Genomic DNA, 21,599 nt, shown 5'->3' on the forward strand with positions numbered 1-21,599 from the left:
CAAACTGGGATTTACAACTTCTATTAGTTCTGACACATAGATCCCATTGAAGATGATCCACAGTAACTTCTTTCTTCTGGGATTTGTTTTTACATTTTGTCACATTAAAACCACAAAATGACACTTTTAATTTCTTAAAAAAAAGATATACCCAATATATCTGCACAGGGTAATGGATAATTCGGAATTTGAAAGGAATCAACACATACTTTTTAAAAAGTTTTATAAAAAAAAGACAAAATTGAATCAAGTTCAGACTTTGAGGGTTTAAACAATTTTTTAAGATAATTTTGTAGAATATGGGTGACATGTGAGTTGTTTGTCAGTTGTTACTGTAAAGGAGCGATGACTGTGAGAAAAAAAAAATTATGTTTGAGAAGGAGAATTGTAACTTGTCCAGTTTAATTTTCATTGCAAAGCCAAAAAAAATAAAAAATAAATAAAAAAATAAAAAATACTAGCATTAATTTAAAGATCTGACTTTGCACATGGGGAATCTTGGTAGAGTGACTGTTGCGATAAATAGCTCAATCTCTACTATTTAAGGGATTTCTGGAAAATGAAACAGGCAGGCTTTTTACATTAACATGAATGGCCACATATGTATTAATATGCAGCAAAGCTCACTCGGGGAGTATCAAATCAAACTCTGAGTCTCACCAGTTCTCGTTTTCACTGCTGTAACCTTTACTGTCAATCATTCTCTGTGCTTCCCATGATAATACTCAACCTTCTCCATTGTCATTCCCAATGAGGCCCAACTAAATCTCTAACCAACAGCATGAAATTGAGATCAGCTCAAGCCCCTTCCCCTTCCATGTCCTCAGGGCTCAGAATCCTCCTAATGGAGTACAGAAGAAAACGGAAGATAGAGAAGCATAAGATAAGATTCTGTACCTGTTCAAAGGTTTTGTGAATGTGCAGAGGGAGTTTTTTTATTCTTAGTTGCAATGACAACTAAGCAATAAAAATTCTTGAAAAAAATTGTAGATCAGAATACTTATTTGCAAACAGATTTTTTCTTGCTTACTATGTTTTTATTAGTTTTTTTCTTTTTTTGCATATTGTCTTCTTATGAACTCGCAGCTTTTGGGGTTTCAACACTTAATTTATAACTTTGCCCACAAATTAACATCATACCATTTGCGTCCTTATTTAACCTCAGCTGCCTTCACACGCTGTTCCCCTCACCTCCGTCCCCCCTCCCTTGCAGACAGTGACTGTAGCTTTCCAGTTTATGTAATTACTTTAAATCCCACTTGGGAAATGTGTCTCCTTGTGGGCAGCATAAATTTCCCTTTTCAAAAGCAACCAAGGCCTCTTAATTTTTGGCTTTGGTCCAAAAACACTCTGATGCCCTAATTTATCATCTTATGCAAAGAGTCATGATGATGATCATATCCGATGTGTGGTTATGACTAATACGTTAAAGTCAATCTGTATTATGTGTCATCCAAATCATCCTTTACATCAGTCAATAAATTTACTGAGGAACCAAATTCTAAATTAAAGAACCCCCTTACTGGTCTCTATGTTTTGGGCTTTTTTTTGTGTGTTTTCAATTAAATTGTGCATTCTTTTACTTTTTATATGCTGTATTTCACCAGCAGAATTCAATATATGGGGTGAGGCTGGTACCACAGGGAGAAAAGTTAAGCAGGCTGACCTCTGGGCCTCTGTTCCCAGGCCCTGGTTCTGGGGAGGTGGCCAATGTTCTGGCCCAGTTCTCCCATCATGGGACCTTAGCGTGGGAGCACGGGGACTGTGGTCCGCCTATTGCTTCCAGATTGCCTACAAACGGCTACACAAACTCAGTATTTTTGCTTGGAGTTGCAGTAAAGTAAACATCAATTTGGCCCTGCTGCGTTTTAGTTTTGGCTGCTGTATGCCTCCAGTACACGGACTGTGAAGATAAGATCCAAACCTGGATTGCATTGTTAGGAAATTTTGATCCATTCTGTCTCAGACAGTGCAAGCAATAAGAGAGTTATTGGCATAGTGTGCTGGGCATGTTGAAACAACTATTACAGTGCATAATGTTGTGTAGTAAATGTGGTGTTTGCACCATAAAAAAAAAACTTACTCAAAATGGTTGTCAGCTTTTTAGATGTAGCAATTGTTGCAACTTAGGCAAAAATAAAAGTTTAACTCTTGTTATTTTATCCACATATTGTGCAGGAAGGGACTGTTTTCTGATCTGATTAAGGCATGTCAGAAGGGCTCACTGCTCATCCTCACTGAGTTCAGTTTCTTCTGATATGGGTGATTATGATTGCAGGCTTTTAGGGAGGCAGTGGATAAAAAACAACAACATAGTGTTTGCCAAAAAGAATAAACTGAATGCTAATTCAGATGATGTGTTTTCATTTTCTGTATGCAGTTCCTCCTCAGATGTTCGTGCCTTGTACTAAACAGAGTATGGTGCGCATTAGCTTTATAACTTGTGCTTTTCAAGAGGGGTTAAAAGCACAAAAAAAGTGCAGATGAGAATTTCCTTTGATTTCAAATTGTGATTGGATTAGCTTGAATTAGCTCCCATTTGCTTTTTTTTTCTTCTTTGTCTCTCACCTTTGAGTGCAATCTTTTTATTTCCTTGGATCTGGCTTGCGGCCAAAACAGAAAGAATAATTGGATAAGTACTCCTTTTATGTTTGATGTTTTGAAAGCATAACATGCAGTTTGAATAGTCAATCCTAGGTTTATCCTTTTGCTCTGCGGTTAAGACTATGCATGATCATATTATGCTGACAAAGGTTGTCTTGGTGTTGTGAAACAGTGAAATTATTACTTTGGATTTATTTGACCTGTGGCTGCTAAATCCAGTTAAAGAGATTACAACGGGACATTAATTAAAACAATATCAAGGTTTCAGTCAAATATAATTTATCCCACATTGCTGCCCAGCTGTCCCAGTTTTCCATTTCACCTGACAGTTATGCTTACAAAGGGTCTGACTCCTTTCATTAATTTACTGGTGTCAAACAGCAATCAATGTGACCATTTGACTTTTACTTTTTAACAGTTTCCCAGTTATTATTTTACAATTAAATTCAGAAACAAATCTGGATTTCACAGAGCTGTGAAAAAGAATTCATCCCTGATGTCTATCCTCTTTTCAAATTTCTTTTCACACTTAAGTCTTTCAGGTCATAAAATAAATATTAATGTCAGAACATATAACCAACTGCAGTTTTCAAGTTATTATTTCTTTTATAAAGTACAAAAGGCATCCAAACCAACATAGCATAATGTGTGAAAATTCTATTAGCCCCTAAATCTGATATATTTGTCACACTTGGTTTAAACAACTAGAATTCATAATTTTTTTATGGTTCAATAAAAAAAATTGCATTGGTCTTAATGGAGTCCCATTAAAAGGAGCCACATTTTTATCACTGTACAAATTCCACAATTGACTTTTGGTGCGAGGCTTGTTTGTAAAATGCCTTGTTAGTTTAATGCTAGATGTAGAGAGACGAACAACTTGCAAAAAGTTACACTATGTGTCAGAATGTTGTGGAGATTGTCAAGATATTTTACAGCAGATGAAACTCCATGGATGCCAGTTTTACCAAGTCTGTTTTCTGCTGTTGAATCATGAACACTGAGCTAAACTGAGGCCTGCAGTGCTTTAGGTCAGTGTTTCCAAACCCTGGTCCCCAAGGCACACGGCCCTGCATGTTTTAGGTGTTTCCTTGCTACAATCAGCTGAATCAGGCGTTTTAAAGCAGGGAAACATTTAAACTATGGTGCCACTCTGCTATGATGTTAGAACGTGGATCTGGATTTGACATCAAATTCAAAGGAAATCATGATTTCACACGGATAGAATTTCAGTTTTTTCACCTAGGGCCCGGTTAGTTAGAATAGCTTAACTATTATTAGAAACTACATTTTTTATTTAATCATGCTAATTTGCTTGGATATTTACTCTAATTTGTGTGATGATATGAAATATTTAAGTGCAACAAAACAACAACAATAAAATCCATAATGGAGCAGATACTTTTTTTTTTTAGCGGTGTTTCTTGTAACATTGCTGTATGAAGCATAGTCTTTACTATTGTCCTTGATCAATTATTCCTTGAGATGTAACCTAATGTTCTTTCACAGCATGAGTAAAAAATTCTTCCAGTCCTTTAAATGCCATGAAGAATTCAGTAATCTTATAGGGAGATGTTGCGTGTGCAGATGCTAAAGCGAGTGCAGCCTGTGGGCTCAGAGCTGCAGGGTGCAGCAGTGCTGTCTTTGTCCATGTTTGTAAATATGCTCTGGCATTATGCCTGGAGGGCACAATGGGAAATTAAAGGTCCTGACAGGGGGGGGGCGAGAGAAAGCTTTTTGACTGTTTCTTGCACAAAACAGAACCCCCTCCTGGGGTTATAGGACCACTGTGAGCAATTGTCTTTGTCCATGCTTCACTTTTATCAATCTGACACTTTGATTTAGCCAAATGATTACCAGCCCAGTCTTAAGGAGTTTTGAAAATGGTTCTTCACTTTGTAGCAGTTTTTTTTTATCACTTATTTAAAGAAAGCATACATTTTTTATTTCTTGATTTCAGGGAGATATTCAGCAGCTGATGGTTGTGGATGACCCCCAGGCTGCTGGCAACTACTGCGTGAACTTCATGCCAGATTGTGACTTGGCTTTGCCATACAACAGTCAAACTGTGGGCCAGCAGGAGGTCAGTACTGCAAGAGACACAGCAATGCTAATCAGAAAAAGTTATGCTTGCACAGTTTAGCTCTAGATTAATTTCACATATTTGCAAGATTTGCAAGGGAAAGAGCCCAAATGTACCACTTACACTTTGGTAAATATCTAGATGTGCATCTCATGAAATTACCACTTCAAACGTTATGCTACTTTTGGTATTTCAAATGTCTGACTTTAAAATCTTAGGAAACGTCTGAGATTTTCCATGCATATTTCTGAATTCACAATGTTGGAGAATGTCTATTGCAAATATATGTTATTTTTTTCATGGAAAATTATACTTTGTTTTGCAAGTTTACAACTTTTCATATAAGAGAATATCCAAGTTCTTTCCAGTAAAATGTGAAATTAATCTAGAAATTTCTAAGTTTTTTGTTTGAACTACATTTTATCTTGTGACACCCATTAGTGAAATATGAAAGTTGCTTTTTAATTTTTAATTTTTTTATATTGCACTGTATTTTGAATTTCCTGTATTTTCCAGTTATTTTACTAAATGTTTAGAGATCATGATTTTTATAATATGGTCTAAGAGACACTGCAGGCTTCTGATTATTGCATCTGACTCCAAGTCCCTTTGGCTATTGAAAAGGGTTTGGTGAATCCTGCATATCATAAAACTACTCAAAAAAGTATTAGCTTACTAATAGACACAGTTGTGTGTTGCAAAGTGTGTCTGCTAAGAGACTGTACAGAGATAAAGAGGGAATACACCAGCTGTTCAGGCTTGTTTTGAAATACAGCCAGCATGGAAGCATTTCTAATATCAGGTGCACTTTTGGCAGCTCACACTCTCACACTAAAACACGAAAACAGGAAAGGAAAGCCAAAAAGAACACACATCCGACCACACATCTGTACAGCAAGCCAGAAGCAAATGACTCAACAGCTCATTCTTTCCTCGAGGCATGTAAAAAAAAATAAAATAAAAAAATGATTCTATCAGGGATAAAGATGATTATATATGGTTTCTGGTGATAAATGAAAGAGATAAGGGGAAAGGACGCAGCTGCACATGTGGACGGGTTCCAGGAAGCACATAGTTTTAAGTCAGCTCATGTTTTGTACATAGAAATAATTAAATAAATGAACGGCGCACAATGCGGCTGATCATCGATGAAGGAATGAAGGATGAGGCCATCTTGGTAGTCACACAGCTGCCTTTCATAGAAGTACAGCTGAATGAGAAGCTCTTAATCCAGAGCGTGTCCACATCTCTCACCAGACTGACCTACTTCCCATCACAGTCTCACTCACTGCCCATGTTTACCAGCGGATCTAAATCGTGTCACATTTCACAGCAGCATTTTCAGGCAGAGGCCGTTCAGATAAGTGACATGCATCATAGATCTCTCAGTAAAGAGACACACTTTTTCAGGAACAGTGATAGTTTTAAGATTTGTTGGATCATACACAGAGTCTTTGAAAGTAACCCACTGGATATGATGATAATAAATATAAACTTTAGCACATATTTTTCACACTACAGAAACAAGCTTCAGAGGGCTTCACTGAATGTAATGTGACAGACCAACTTAAAGTGGAGCAGAAATTGGTAGAGATAGAAAAACTATGAAAAGCTTTTTTTTTTTTTTTTTTTTTTTACAGATAAAATCTGAAAATGTATTGTGCATTTGTATTCAGAGGCACTGAGTCAGCAGCAACTCCTTTTTGCTGCTATAATAACTCAGGTCTTTTGGGTGTGTGCCTCCACTGCACTCGGCCCTCTCTTTTTAAGGTAGCTCAAACTCAGTCAGATTGGAGGGAAAACATCTCTGAACATCAAATTTGCAAGTCTTTATTCAGATTTAGCACTAGGTTTCAATTGTGTCATTCCAAAACATGACTACAATACTTTGATCTAAACCACGCCATTGTTTAGTGTCGTCGTCCTGCTGGAAGAAGACAAACCTTCAGGTTTCCCGTTCCATCTTTCGATCCAACCGGCCGGCTTTGCTATCGTGTTCCACCATGAGAATGGTGATGTTCAGTCAAACTTTTCTTTCGCAAATAGCTCTTCACGATGATCAAAAGTTACATTTTAGTCTCATTTAACCAGAGCACATCATTCCACATGTTAGCTGTATGGCTTGTGGGAAAATGCAAACAGGACGTCTTATGGTTTCCTTTAAACAACAGCTTTCTTTTTGCAATTCTTTGTAAAGGTCAGATTTATGGAGTGAATGACTAATAGTTTTTATAAGGTCTACCTGACCTTTAAATCTCTTCAGCTTCTTCAAAAGCTACCACGAGGGTCTTTTTTTTTGTTTCTCCGGTTGTTTTAGTAAGTTTGCAGGTTAATAACTTGTTCCATATGCTTTTCATCAACAAACGATGGAAAGAACAGAGCTCTGTTGTGTTTTTATTTACCGTACTATTTGCTTTTGTTTTTCCATTTTCCACTTTTGCTTCTGCTCTGCATTTCAACATTTGGTAATAGAGCTCCCATCTTGAGTTGATGCAAAGTGGCCAACCAACTGAACCAAGTAAGCGCTCTAAGAAGGACAGGAGAGGCAAAAAGAACAAAAAGAAGAGGGACAAAAGCTCTAAAGGAAAACGCAAAGGCAAGGGAAAGGGCAAGAAGGGGTCCAGAAAGAGGAAGCATGAAGAGAAGGGTCCAGAGGAAGACTTTCACAGAGTAACTACAACGCCTGCTGAGTTTCAGCCACAGGAACCTTTCCAGCCCACAGAACTACCACAAACTGAGGGCGACTTTGAAACTCTTCTCCCCACTGACCAAACCACCATGGTGATGCCAACGCATAAACCCGACTTCGTCCCTGAGGGCCCCACCGTGGTGCCGCCTAGTACACTGCCTGTATCAAAGCTTATCAAGGAGGTAGACAAATCTATCAGTAGATGTTATCCACTCTAATACCCTCCAACCATTTGTGGTTCTAACCAGACACTGCCCTTCTAACCGTAGAGAACACCTCTTCCTCTTCTTATCGCTCGAGTTGCTTATCACAACTAACCAGCACCATCCTACTCATCACCTAATCTTCATCTTTATCCAGCAAATTCGGGTACCGCATCCTAATTAACAACAAAAAAAAAAAAAAAAGTGTTTCATCTTCACTGAATGTCTATTTTAAATTTTGGAAAACACACAGAAGCAAATCTAAAATTTCTTCTCAGCAATTACATATCTTAAAATTCACTCAAAATAAATTCTGTGCTTGGATGGCGGCTAATTAAGGACATGCCACAATGACTCGTGATAATACTCCCAGGTTTTAACTTCTCTCTCTATTAAATAAAAAATATATATTTTGTATGACTCCTCCATGTTTGTTACTTCCAGTTTGTCAAGTGACGTTATCCTGTTCCCACTGTTTTCTGTCAGACTCTTCCAGTTGTCACATGAATCTGATCAGCTAATTACACTTCTGTGTTGTAATTAACTGCACACCTGTGTCTCAGTTATCCAACCCATTTTAATGAAATCACCCTTTCCCCCTAACATCCATTGTTCTTTAAAGATTTGCCTTCGCGGGGAGCCACTGCGTCTCTCAGAGAGGTCTCAGTGCTCTCTGGTTTGACTTCAAGATAACTCATTTGAAACTGTGTGCTGGCCAGCAGGAAATCACAGCCGTGAACACACCTCTGGTGGTGGAGTACGAAGATGACGTTTATGGAGATTTACATGAAGACCTCTCGGTTTCTACAGTGACTGTGGTCCCGAATATTACCGATTACGAGGTAGGACGAATCACACAAAACGCAATACAGTTGGTTGACTTCACGTCAGAATAAAAACGCTGATGAATTCAGTCACTAACAAGTCTCTAACGTTTCAGCATATTCTTGAATACGAAGATTTTTTGAACGACACACAGTATGAGGAATATGAAATATATGAAGATGACTTTGACTTTGCAGAGCGGGAAAGAGCTGAGACACTGGATGTTGAGGTAAATCTGGTGCTTAAATTGGAAAGTCCTGGTTTTTTTCTTGCTTCCTATGATTCATTTATAGGAATTTGTATCTATTGTTTCTTCACTGCAGGCTATACTCAGAGCAGAGAAAGGCCAGAAAGGAGAACCAGCTATTATTGAACCGGTAAGCTGTTACAGGGTTCAATTTAATAGTACAGCAGTTCCAGTTATGTGTGCAAGTGAAGAATATTGTATTTTCCGAATCTGCTTTACATGCAGTTTGTTTATTTCTAGGGTTTCTCAGTGGAAGGACCCCCAGGTCCACCAGGCCCAGAGGTAAGACACAGACATTAAACAAGTGCATCAAAGTGATTATAACTTAAGGACAAATCAAAAAATGTTTCACATGAAAATGCATTTAAAAAAATATCATTAAGGAGGAAGGAATACTGCAAGTCAATGAATCAATACAATCTGTTGAGTTTCTTTAACACTTTTTAAACTGATTTGAATAATAAGTCACATTAAAATCACAGCTGGATACGTGGGATCAGTTGGAATGTATGTGACATTGAACTGAATTATTGTCCTCCAAGACAATAATTTGTTGTGAATTATTGCTACAAAAATAAGCTGAATTGAATTCAAATATTTCATAAAAACTTAAACTTATTATATATACTTTTTGCACACAGGGATTTATTTCAAACAACTTCAACAGAGGGAAGCATGAAGTGCTCCAAAATGTTCTGTTGGACAGCTGTGCTGACATTGGGCTTAATAAAATATAGTGGACCAACACCTGCAGAGTGCATGGCTCCACAAATAATCACAGACTGTGGAAATGTCACACCTAGCACCTCCACCCACTTGTATTTTGCGTATCTCCACTCTTCCTCTAGATTCTGAGACCTTAGTTTACAAATTGAATTCAACATTTTACTTAAGATTTTACTGGAATAGTAGATAACTGAGCAACTAACTCAGATAAGTTGTTTCTGTTGTTGTCTGTGGTTGAGGTGTGGCTTAGTGAGACCTATATATTTTATTTATCTTATGCAACACTGTAGTGCTCTGAGAAATAGCTGTCTGGTTTTTGTTAGTTGAAAGACAAAATTATAAGAAATAAATGCTTGACATGTGTAGCTATTTGTGTGATGAATCTTTATAATACATCACTTTTTAAATTGAATTCCAGAAATACATTAACATTAAACTTAAATTCATTGAGGTGCTCTTGCACAGATTATGAGGAAATCGGTGCACCATCGTAAACTAGCTGAGTAGGGGAATTTTACAGATTTTTTTTTGTTTTAAGCACTTGGAGAATCAAAAACATTTATTGATCAAGTAAAGTTTATGTTGAAACATAGCCATGTTTGTTAGTTCGTGGCAAAATACTGTTCTGTTTACAGGGACTTCCTGGGCCAGCTGGACCAACAGGCCCTCCAGGACCCAGGGGAGATCCAGGTGATCTGGTGAGTGTGACTCACAGTTATGTGACAAATCAAAGATTGGAGGACACAATTGTTTACAGCGATTTGAGATTCACCTTTTACCGGAGGGACTAATAAACTTAACTTGACTGTCTTATTCTGTAACTAGAATAAATTAGGACAGTAAGTTGTTGACATTAAATCTATGAGACTGGAATACAAATACTACATATTTTCTATTTTATCATTGTGAATAAACTGAACTTGGTTTGATTGAAAGTCAGTTCTTCTTCATCACACTCAGGAATACTGGCTCTTATCAGTGTGAGCTCATTGTCACCATATTTAGCTTAGCTACTGTTAGCTTAAAAAGAGGGACATTTTTGAAACGTTTTTATTGCTATTTTATGCAACTTAGTGGCAAGAAGAGGAAGGAAAAGATCCATAAAAAGAGATGAGCTCAACTTTGGTAGATTGTTGGTGATTTAAAAACTCCCTGAAATTAAGTCCTAACAGTCCAAACTCTGTGGTAGCGTTGGCCACAGCATGCACGACCAGCTCCATTCTGAACAGTTCTTAAGTGTTCAATGCAAAAACACCACATAAATGCATAAGGTACTTACAGCATGGCTGGCTCCGCTCTGATTCGAATGGGCTGTAAGGTTTGGTCAGGGGTTTGTTTCCTCTCAGAAGCTGGTGGTGAAAGCAGCTGCATCCAGAATCTCCTTTTCAGCTCAGGTCCTGGAAACAAAAGCAAAGGTTAGCAGTAGCAACCTTTGCTTGAAAGTTGGGACGTCTTCTTAGATCTTGTTTGCATCGGCAAACCCACGGGAGAAGAGTAGCAGCCAACATCGACTGGGGATCCTGTAACTCCAAGGTTCTGTTTGCAAAAATTCAATGGATGACAGAAAACCATTTTGTGTCCAAAGCTCCTGGATAAAGAGCCTGTTCCCCCAAGTGAAGACAGGGGGTTTGTGTGCTGTCTCCCCAAAATATATATATATATACATATATATAACTTGACATATTATTCAAAGCATATCTTTGTCTAAGAGGTAGCTGAAAATGAATGAGTCAATAATCGCAAATATTTTTTCCCATACTCAATTTTGTTATATGACAAAATATACATCTTACACTGATCTATTACTTCAGAGGTCAAATGGGCAGATTCTTGCATGGATTTATTTATTTTTTTTTCAAAAAAGAAGCTAACACAGGCCTGTCCACTTAAAACCTCAGAGAAATGACTATCATGACACAACATCATTTCCTTATCTCCCACACCAGTTTCTGTGCATGAATACAAATGAGCAGTCACTGAAATCTAGGCTGTTCAGATCTGCATTGGCAGATGGGACTAAACATCTGCTAAAGTGAGCTCGTTTCCAACCATGTCCTTACATTAATTTCCTGGAGATTTAACCTAACTCTGAGCAGTATTTGCCAAATTCTATCCCCAAGATTAGGAAGGTCTGTCCCTTAAAATAGTATGCATGCATAATTACTTTCTGTTTTCAGAAGATAGTTGGCTCCCCGTAACAGGAGGCACAATCACTGACGCTTTTCCCGTCCTCTTGTTTTAGGGTCCCCAGGGACGCCCTGGTCTTCCTGGGGTTGATGGGATCCCGGGTCCTCCAGGAACCCTGCTGATGCTGCCAGTAAGATCTTTGTTGCACACCAAAATGCATGGGAAAACACACACATCTTTTTTCCCTTAATGTTTTATATTGGCATGACCACAAGGGGGGGCTGTGTGACTGAGCTTCATTTACATTTGGGAATTCAGCATTGGGACTTTACTTCTCCTTTCACTGCCAACAGTTCCACTTTGGAGGTGATTCACAGAAGGGGCCGGTAGTGTCTCCCCAAGAGGCACAGGCACAAGCTATCCTGCAACAAACCAAGGTTCCCCCTCACTGGTGTCATAATAAAAGATCTCTGATGATCACAATGTCATTTTTGATAAATTTTTGATAGTTTCCTTCCATATGAAATTTGAAGTATTTCGTTTGGCTTAATGTGACATAATAGATACATATGTTTTTCTTTCAGCTGTCACTCAAGGGGCCTCCAGGTCCACTGGGTCTTACAGGGCGACCAGGCCCAGTGGTAAGTGACTCAGATCAAATTTAAACCAAACCCCAATGCCTTGCCTATCTTCTAACATTAAGGGTGCAAGTTTTTTTTTTTTTTGCTCCAGCTTCAAACTCTAGACACTCTTTTCTATCTGTCATTGCATCTCTAACCTCAACAAAATATACACTCACTGCTTATCTTTATGTCTGAAAACCTGTAAGTGTATAATTCACATTTTTTCTTAACGGGGGTTAATTTTGATTGTTGTGAATGGGAACATATGTTTCATTTTGTAGGGTCTTCCAGGTCCATCCGGGCTCAAAGGAGACAGTGGAGACAACGGCCCCACTGTACTGTTTTCTCTACACTTCCATTATACAATTTTTCTCAGAATATCGATTTCGTTTTGTCTTCTTGCCTCCCCTTTTTCACTCTTTTCCATTTGCTTTATCCCCTGCATCTCTTACACAGGGACCCCGTGGGTTGCCTGGACCCCCTGGAATTAATGGAAAGTCAGGAAAGAGGGTGAGATATCTAGAGTACTGAAGGTGCTCTCTGATGATATATTTCCTTTCTGGATATTATGATCAAAACAGTACAAAATGTGCTGATAAAGAAAAAGAACCGACATTAACTGGATTAAGTTTCTTATAGGGACGTGCAGGTGTGGATGGCGGCCGTGGAGCTCCTGGTGAAACAGGTGCAAAGGTAAATATTACCACAACGCAATAGCAGCAGATGCTGTTAAAGTACAATGCCCAATCAACTCACTTAATAATGTCAATGTTAATTATTTTTATTGGTCCTCATTAGCCTTGAATTCAGCAACATCACACGTTTAAGCAGTGAGGTATTTTAACAGTAGCCAGCGATCTCCGCTGGCTAGTGTAAGCCTTTTGGTATCGACCAGCCCCAAGCCTATAACGTATTATTGACAACCAGGCACCTCAACACATAACAGCTGCAGGAAGAGCTTAGTAAATAAATCAGCCTCCCTTGATGCTGGTTGTGGCTGAACGAGGTCTTTATCAGTCAAAGCAGCGTTTCAGCCGACCTGCTGCTAATCTCAAAGCACCCTCTCCTTCTTTGACACACACTCCAAGCAGACGGATCTGCCAGGGGAGAGACTTTTAAGACAATTCTGCTAATGTTTACACACTGCCGAATGTGTTTGTGTTTTCCAGGGTTTAATGCATTTGTTTTTTTTTTGTTTTTTTTTAACGTCTCAGGGTGACAGGGGTTTTGACGGCCTGCCAGGTCTCCCAGGAAACAAGGGACACATAGTGAGTTTTGTTGGGTATTTTGACATTGTTTGTCTTTAAATATGAACTCATTAACATGTCATGCATAAATACTTTATAAATCCTAAGGTGAATGTTTATTTAGTAATTATGATGGTTTTTTTTATGACAGGAAACATATGTTTATTAAAAGGTAACATAATGAGCTATTTCTGCTAGAGCAAAAAAAAAAAATGCTTCTGTTTTGTAGGGGGACAGAGGAAGGCCTGGTCCTTATGGGCCTATTGGAGAGTCAGGAGAGAAGGTGAGTACACTAAAGTTTTCATAATGTACTTGCCACAAACAAAAAAAATATGATTCTTTATCTCATTTTGATGGTTTTTTTTATCTCAGCATCAAAATGGAAATCCTTTCCAGATCAATAAATCAATTTGATAAACCATTTAGATGGGAAAATCATCCCAGATCTAAGCAGGCTTAGATTACATACAGTCATATACTCTTGCATTATTAACTCTTCTCTGCTGGCTGGAGTTCATTCAGCACAAAGGCTCGCAAAACACATCAAATCTGGCTGGTGCATCCCTGATACAAGCTTTAAAAAATGAAAGCTAGCAGCTCAGGCAGCACAGAGCCAACCTGTGATGAAGGCTGGGCAGCTTTGAGAGGACGGGTAGTCGTTGCTTGAAGATTGTTATCTGTCCCCACAGCGAATTTCTTTAATGAACTGATTCCATGGTCATAAATGTTCTCAAACTAGAGGCTAAACTGAAGAGTTGCATTGGATTTAATCATTTTATTTCCCCTTTATTCTAGGGATCTGATGGACCTGTGGGACCAAGAGGTCAACCAGGTGAACCAGTGAGTATTCAGATGTAGAAAAAAGTTATTTATTTATTTTATTTTATTTTTTTATCTCAGATCATGTGGACAGCTCACTACAGCAGACCCTCATGTGATTTTGGTTCCCTTCTTGATACCTACTGTGCTTTTCCTCTTTAAGATTTTTTCAGGTCTATTTTTGTGGAATTAAAATACTTCAGATCAGCAAAGATTTTTTAAATTCAGACAAAATCTCCTCAGCATCTCAGTCTGCTTTGTGTGACTTTGAGTAAGCCACTTCAAAACCTTTTTCTTTTTGTTAAGATGTCTAGATGTAGACTTTGTTGGTGTTCTTTGGAACATTATCCTGCTGCAGAATCCAACTGCACAAAACAAGAGCTTATTCCTGTGTGAAGCCAAATTTATGATTCCTTCAATTACAAGTCATTCAGTTTGACTTGTCAGTACCTTTAATCTGAAAGAGTCAAGGCTTTTTTTTTTCTTTAGTTTATTAGTGCAATTTTTGCCCAGTCTCTTTATTATTGTTGAAGCGTAAGCATCGTCCTTTCCCAATCAGGAGCGAAGTGCTTTGTGATGATGATCCGGGTTCTTTGGTGGTATTTTGGAGTAAATGTGGTCGGCCAACCACTCCTAGGAAGATTCATCACCATTTCCAATTTTTCTATTTGTGCATAATGGCTCTTATGCCTTGTTTCCACTGATCATTAGTGCGGTTCGGAGCGTTATTTTATGCTTCGCCGTATAAGGAAAGCATTTCCACCACCAGAAGGATTCTCACTATTGAGCCGGGGTAAAACCCAAAGGGCTAAAGTGGCATTATACCAGTCCGATGACAAACAAAACATATTAGTAGGTCTTGTGCTTGCTGCAAGCAATGATGTTTTTCTGTTTCCCAAACAATATACTCTGTTGTGTGATGCTAGTAGCTCCTCCCTAACCATAACCAGCTTTTTAAAACCTGTGGTTGGTTTTCGATTTAACAAAGGGTGCAGTTTGCTCTTCATATGATCAGATTGGTTTGAATAACTTTTTCCATTAATACATAGACACTATTCAAAATTGGAAAGAGAACCTGCCAGAAAACTTGATATTGTAGTAAGATAGATGTATGCTGATTGATAAGTTATAAAATATTCAATTGTGACATAGCTACAGTTGCTCATATCTCAGACAGTAATTATTGTAAAATACTCAGCAACAACTCTTTTTTTTATCATATATGGTAGGAAAGTAAAGGGTAACAAATCTCCAAAATGTGACTACTGCAGTACAGAAGCAAAAAGTCGCATGTTTTGGTCACCAGGTCTTCATAACAACAGTTCCTTTGATGGGTCTTATTCAAATCTATCCATGGTGTCAGTCATCATTTTATAGGCTGCTGTAACAAAGGATTAAAACAAAAATAAGAATAACTTTCCCACTTTACCACGGTGAAGACTGTGACTATCAAAAGAAATCCGTTTGATTTGCCCTGCACTCCATTTTACATTTAGCGTCTGTCATCAAGATTCTCACTGTTTTCTGTGAACAATCCAGGAAACTGACAGCCTTCCAGCAGACCAAAAGTTCACACCACTTTTGTAGAAGCCATTGTTTGGGGCATCTGCTGTGAAAACTGGTTAATTGGTTACGACTCGCTTCTATCTTTCTCCCAGTAGGTAGGGTTAGAGCTCAGCAGGGTTTTGTCTCTCCAAATGGATCTCTCAGTGCTTGAGGAAATAGAGCTGCCATGTACCATGTAAGGGAGAGTCTGATAAACCGTAGAAACATTGGGAAGGAATGGTCTCTGTTTTGAAGAGAGACAGGGAGTGATAGGAAAAAGAATAACAGCGGGAGACAAATAGAGGACGGAAATGCGGTCGGTGGTGAATGAGATGAGATAGACGGAGCAAGCAAAGAGAGAGTTTCGGCAAGGTAAAAGACAAAATCCTGGCCTGAATGATTATATTTCCATATCAATCACTTCCCAGGAGATCACAGATGTGGCTTTGGAACAGGTGGCTTGGCCAGCCTACAAAGAGGGAGGCTGAAACAGATCACACACACACAAGCCAGGGAGTTCACTCTTCATGGCAGGCACATACGAAAATGACATGTTCAGTCACAGAAATACATAGTTGACGTTTTGCTGTCCTTACATTTGGACCCTCTCCTTAGTTCTGATTTGTGGTTTGGTATTCCACTCTTGTGGAGCCAGATCATGACTCCAGGTTAGCTTCTGAATATTTGCTGCTTTTTCTCCAGGGTCCTCGTGGTCTTGTTGGATCAAGGGGGCCACCTGGCCAACCTGGCCAAATGGTAAGAGAAATCATAGCCACCAATTATTTTATAGTAAATAATATTTCTGGAGACTGCAGTATCTAAAAATAAAAATGTTAATGTGTCTATTTTAACAGGGGATTAGTGGAATTGATGGAGTCCAAGGATCAAAAGGCAACCTGGTCAGTCTTTCTGCTTCGCTTCGGATTACATGTCAGTTCTTTGTGGTTAAATGTGAAACAACGCAAGAGATTTGTTTAACAGTTAAATACAAAAACATATGTCAAAGTGTAAGTCCCTGATGAAACAGAAATGTTTTTATTTAATACAGGTCATTAAAAAAAAGAACATTTACATACAAAGTATGCTCACTGTGGTATCTGTTATTAGGGTCCGCCTGGAGAAATAGGACCCCCAGGTCAACAAGGAAATCCAGGAGTTCAGGTACAAACAAAGGGTTTTCATTTAGTTTACATGTTTCATAATGCCTCTGAAATATCACAGCACTAGTAACAGATGCAGCTGAAACCAGATGTTTACATAGACGGCATAAAAAGCCACAAGAAATATTTTTCACCATTTGATTGCAATAAACATCTTCTGTTTTAGGTCAATAATGATTAGCTTCTTTTTTAATTTGATGAATTTCAGAATGATTTATTTTTATTACTTTGTTCAAACTTTAAAGTTTCCCTACAATATTAGTATGCCTTTAAACTATTTGGGAAAGCCTAAGGTATATGATGCCATATACCTTATAGGCTAATTTACAACATTTGAGTTATGATGCGTACCTGTGGATGTATCTGAAATCAACAACTCAAACACACTGTTTCTTTGCGGGACGGCATGAGAAAATCAAAAGAAATCAACCAAGATATCAGGAAGAGAACAGCAGTCTGGTTCATCCTTGGTACAATTTCCGAGTGGCCTGAAAGTGTCACGTTTATCTTTTCAAGCATTCATATGTAAGTACAAACACACCATAGGTGATATCGTACTACTCACAAAAGACATGTTCTGTATCTCAGAGATTGGCATGCTTTAGTGTAAGATGCCGTTATCAGCTACAGAACAAAAGCAAAGCTGAAACTAATGAGAGAGCCATTATCCACAGTGTAATGAGTTCTACAGTGACATGGGCTGGAAGGCCACTCAGTGTGGAATAAGCTGCAAAAACAGCATTAAAAAGCCATATTCCGGTTTGCAAATGCAATCAGTTTCTACCATGTTTCAACTTCAGGATGTAACAGTTTGGGCAGGAATGTGTCTTCAAAATGAACAATAGCTTTCAGTCTGCTTTTTTTCTTTTTTTTTTTTTTTATAAAATTGGCTTCAGGACAATAAAGTCAATGTTTTGGAAAAGCCCTGATCTCGCTCTCAGGGAAATTTATGTTCAAGGCTGAAAAGCTGTGTGTGAGCAAACCTGACTCAGCAAAGGTTTGCTCTGTAAGTGACCAAACATTAAAGATAATGAAAACATTTGAAGCAAGTCATGTAGTTTAAGACAATCCTACCAGATATTAAAGGAATGTATCCACATATTTCTGAATAAATAATGTGGTAGTTTGCAAATAGCATTAATTGTAACAATCCTAAATGAAGTAATGCTGGAAATGTTTCTTATCAAATGTTGGAAAAAATGTTATTTCTTATACAGTGCACAGAAGTACCTAACTCATAACATTTTATACTTTATTACATTCAGAGTTTTTTTTAAAGTGTGCTTTGACAAAACGGTTACTTTCTCTGGAAGTTGAGAGGCTGTTTGTCCTTAATGCCAGTTAATGATCTAAGTTAAGCAAATTGGAAACTTATTTAACTTTTCATATGTTAACATTTTCACCACCATTGTTTACGCAGATATCCTACACAGACGCAATCATATAGTGAACATTTAAGCAGCATTTTGACTCTTAAACATTTTGAAATCAGCTATTACCTAATCTGATTGTTACTTCGCTTGATTTCAGGGGTTTCCTGGCCCTCAGGGCCCTATTGGATTGCCAGGAGAAAAGGTAGGTTACATGCCTCCAAGTTGATTTACGAAATAAAGCTATGACCTCTCAACCCCTGTCATCCCACACCCAGGGGAAGCAGGACAGTATGACCAACCACTTCTAGCTAGAATTCTGAAGAAAAACGGGTTTAGACAGAAAATCAATACTCCCCAAACAAACAAAGACATTTAAGACTGAAGAAAGCCAATGTTAGTGAAGCAAGAAGTGGAAAAGAAATAAAATACTCTCCTAAGTACGATATGTAACCTGACCAGTGGTAAATTGGTCCCTTAAGTATATCTCTACTGGTTTAGTATTCTTTACTGTCCATGTTCGTTGCAGGGTCCCCAGGGTAAAGACGGGATCCAGGGCCTACCAGGCATTGATGGTCCTCCTGTAAGTAAGCACTGGTAAACAAATATATGAAGGTACATGCAGAGCTGTGAGAAAGTGCCTGGCCCTTTACAGATTTCTTTGTCCCATACTAACCCAAGTAAATGCAATTTTTCACTGAAATTGTAAATGACAATTTCAGTGAAATATTTTCTCAAAGCACGACACAAAGCATTCATGAAACCCAAGTCTCAAGGTCATATGATACCTTGAGATAATAATTTTATTGTCATATTTTTAGTAGAGCTATACAATTTAGCATACTCTATATATTGCAACATGGCCAAACACTATAAGATACATGCACTGTATGCTAGGTAGCAAATGTTGTAAGCTGATCCAGCGCAGTATGGCATTTGAAACGACTACAGATCTTCTTGCAGGGAGGCTTTTCTCATAACAAGGAATTAATTTTCCGTTGCAGTCAAACACATTTGTATGAGCGTCACATATTGCCCTTTCCATTGTTCCTGCAGAGCTTTGTGACAGAATAATACTTCATAATGATTTCTTACTTTCAGTGACACCTTCTCATTTGTTAGTTACATTCACAAAATGCTGTTATGAAGAGATATGAAATGATGCATCACTAGCAGTGATCATACAATGTACAATCCATCTCTCTGCTTTAGGGTCACCCGGGAAGAGAGGGACCCCCAGGAGAAAAAGGCGTCCAAGTGGGTAACTGCATGTCTGAGGCTCATCTGCCGTGGTGTTATAGGGAGATTTTAAAGAGACCAAATCATTCATTTTTTTCCGGTCTGCTGTAACAGTGCATTCAGTCACAATGAGGCGTGTCATTACGACCACTCTCTTCCCGTAATGTCATCATCTTTATTAAAGTATTAGCCCATTAGAGGCGGTGCTGTGCACTCAGAAACATTTGCAATTTCTCTGACCTTAAAAGATGGAACATGGTGACATTAAAACAGCATTTCATTTTTTATAAAAAAAAAAAAAAGAAAAAAAAAAGGATTTTTTTTTTTTTTGTATGTAGGGTTTACCTGGCTCCCAGGGACCTGTTGGATACCCAGGCAGTCGTGGAGTCAAGGTAAGGCATAACTTGTCCATGATCTCTGATGTTCACTGAAATATTTATTCCCTCTGCTGTTTCTTCTGTCCACATGTCTACCATTGATGGGCAAGCTGTTAGTGTCAATAAGTGACAGCTGACTGGTGGAGGAAGAGTTCCTCAGTTCTCAAGGGACTTCTATCTACAGAGTGGAGAGCACTGGATGTTTAGGAGAAACAAGCAGGGCTGAGATGTCACAAGTCTATTTTGAGCAAATTAAATTCATTTCTTCTTACAACAAAGCTTGTTGTACTTTGTTGTAGAATGGTTGTGATAAATAAATATAAGAGATAATTGAGATTAAAAAAGCAACCCAGTGTCATATCAAGAGAAAATCAACGGATTCATTAATAGTTAAATGTTTTAGACTGAGTATATTACTGAGATCCAAAATTAGATCGATAGTATATTCTTCAGAATTTGATTGTGATTCTTGTCCTGATATAATTACATTCCTTGTTGTTTTTCACAGGGAGCAGATGGGGTTAGAGGTCTGAAGGGGAGCAAGGGAGAAAAAGTAAGAAAATTCAATAAATTGTTGTTGTTTTTTTTTCTGCCATGTTTTTAGACTGTAAATTGTGGCCGACTTCTCAAACTGTATTGCAATGATAAGATGTAAACGCTGTCACTACTTGTCACGTCTCCTTGATGAATGTTAGGGAGAAGATGGCTTTCCAGGAGCAAAGGGTGATATGGGTATTAAAGGAGACAGGGTGAGAATCCCATCTAATTGCAACACTCGTTGCGACTATTCAGCAGCTACTTGCAGAGAAAAAAAAAGAATTATCCCTCAATCTTCCTCACATATTTGGACTTTAGGGGGATAATGGTGCTCCTGGTCCTCGTGGAGAAGATGGACCAGAAGGACCAAAAGGTCAGTCTGGACCTGTGGGAGATGTGGGAACGCCTGGCATAGCAGGGGAGAAGGTTTGTGTTTTTTGTTGTTATTGTTTTTTTACATTTCTGCTAGACTGATTGTTGTGCACTGCTCCTTAGACACCACTCCCCTGAACTGTGGAGTTCAACAAGGCTAGATTCTGGGCCCATTATTATCTTCTTTTCACATTCTTCCTCTTGACAGCACTATTCATTTTTTATTTTATTTTTTTCTTATCACATCTAAGCCGATGAGATCCAAATTTCTCTCTCTTTTAAAAGACACCAGCTGGAGAATTTCTCCATCCTTGCCAAGTGTTTGTCACACATTAGTGACCAGTCATTTTCTGGTTTTCACATTTTCCACATATGCTTCTCAGAGCACTTCTGAAGTTCACAGCAGACCGGTGCAGAGTGGAGACGCATGCAGTGTAAAGCCAAAGATACACCGCCGGTGTCCGATTTTTCATGGTCCAATCAGAAAAATCGGATCATGATTTTTTTCTGATCTCCCGCCTGACATGCAGGGATTACATTGCAGGCTCCTGCTTGACGGTCCGTCAATGCGCCACTGGACAGTATTCATGCAACAGTAAATACCAGAAATCCCACCAGCGTAAACAGAAGCTGGTCCAGCAGTAAACAGAAAGCTGTAGCTGATTGCGGTTTCACTCTTTCATTTTTTTTTTTCTGTACTTCTGAGGTCCTACTTTGTTTGTGAGGAAAATATTTTAGTTTCTGTTTTTCCCAAAGCGGACGTGTTTTACTTTGCCACTGTGGCTCACTTCCTGTCTCATTCCCAT

The 21,599-nt window shown here is 38.4% G+C and overlaps 1 protein-coding gene across 2 annotated transcripts in view; it reads left to right on the forward strand.

Moving 5' to 3' along the window:
* col5a3a (collagen, type V, alpha 3a) overlaps positions 1–21,599 on the forward strand; it is a 52,231-nt gene that overhangs the window by 12,362 nt on the left and 18,270 nt on the right. The window contains exons 5-30 of one of the 2 annotated variants that reach the window (XM_014983388.2): positions 4,565–4,687; positions 7,160–7,558; positions 8,299–8,421; positions 8,520–8,633; positions 8,728–8,781; positions 8,892–8,933; positions 10,013–10,075; positions 11,620–11,694; positions 11,858–11,941; positions 12,089–12,145; positions 12,409–12,462; positions 12,584–12,637; positions 12,767–12,820; positions 13,342–13,395; positions 13,604–13,657; positions 14,170–14,214; positions 16,441–16,494; positions 16,593–16,637; positions 16,846–16,899; positions 18,429–18,473; positions 18,798–18,851; positions 19,481–19,525; positions 19,846–19,899; positions 20,393–20,437; positions 20,580–20,633; positions 20,740–20,847. In XM_014983388.2, the coding sequence (XP_014838874.2) occupies positions 4,565–4,687; positions 7,160–7,558; positions 8,299–8,421; positions 8,520–8,633; positions 8,728–8,781; positions 8,892–8,933; positions 10,013–10,075; positions 11,620–11,694; positions 11,858–11,941; positions 12,089–12,145; positions 12,409–12,462; positions 12,584–12,637; positions 12,767–12,820; positions 13,342–13,395; positions 13,604–13,657; positions 14,170–14,214; positions 16,441–16,494; positions 16,593–16,637; positions 16,846–16,899; positions 18,429–18,473; positions 18,798–18,851; positions 19,481–19,525; positions 19,846–19,899; positions 20,393–20,437; positions 20,580–20,633; positions 20,740–20,847 (2,007 nt within the window). The remainder of the gene's footprint in view (positions 1–4,564; positions 4,688–7,159; positions 7,559–8,298; positions 8,422–8,519; positions 8,634–8,727; positions 8,782–8,891; positions 8,934–10,012; positions 10,076–11,619; positions 11,695–11,857; positions 11,942–12,088; positions 12,146–12,408; positions 12,463–12,583; positions 12,638–12,766; positions 12,821–13,341; positions 13,396–13,603; positions 13,658–14,169; positions 14,215–16,440; positions 16,495–16,592; positions 16,638–16,845; positions 16,900–18,428; positions 18,474–18,797; positions 18,852–19,480; positions 19,526–19,845; positions 19,900–20,392; positions 20,438–20,579; positions 20,634–20,739; positions 20,848–21,599) is intronic. The other variant, XM_014983389.2, reaches the window with a different exon arrangement.

This window comes from Poecilia mexicana, unplaced genomic scaffold (genome assembly GCF_051168715.1).
Source record: "Poecilia mexicana isolate PSO_F unplaced genomic scaffold, ASM5116871v1 scaffold_8, whole genome shotgun sequence".
Classification (NCBI taxonomy): domain Eukaryota; kingdom Metazoa; phylum Chordata; class Actinopteri; order Cyprinodontiformes; family Poeciliidae; genus Poecilia; species Poecilia mexicana.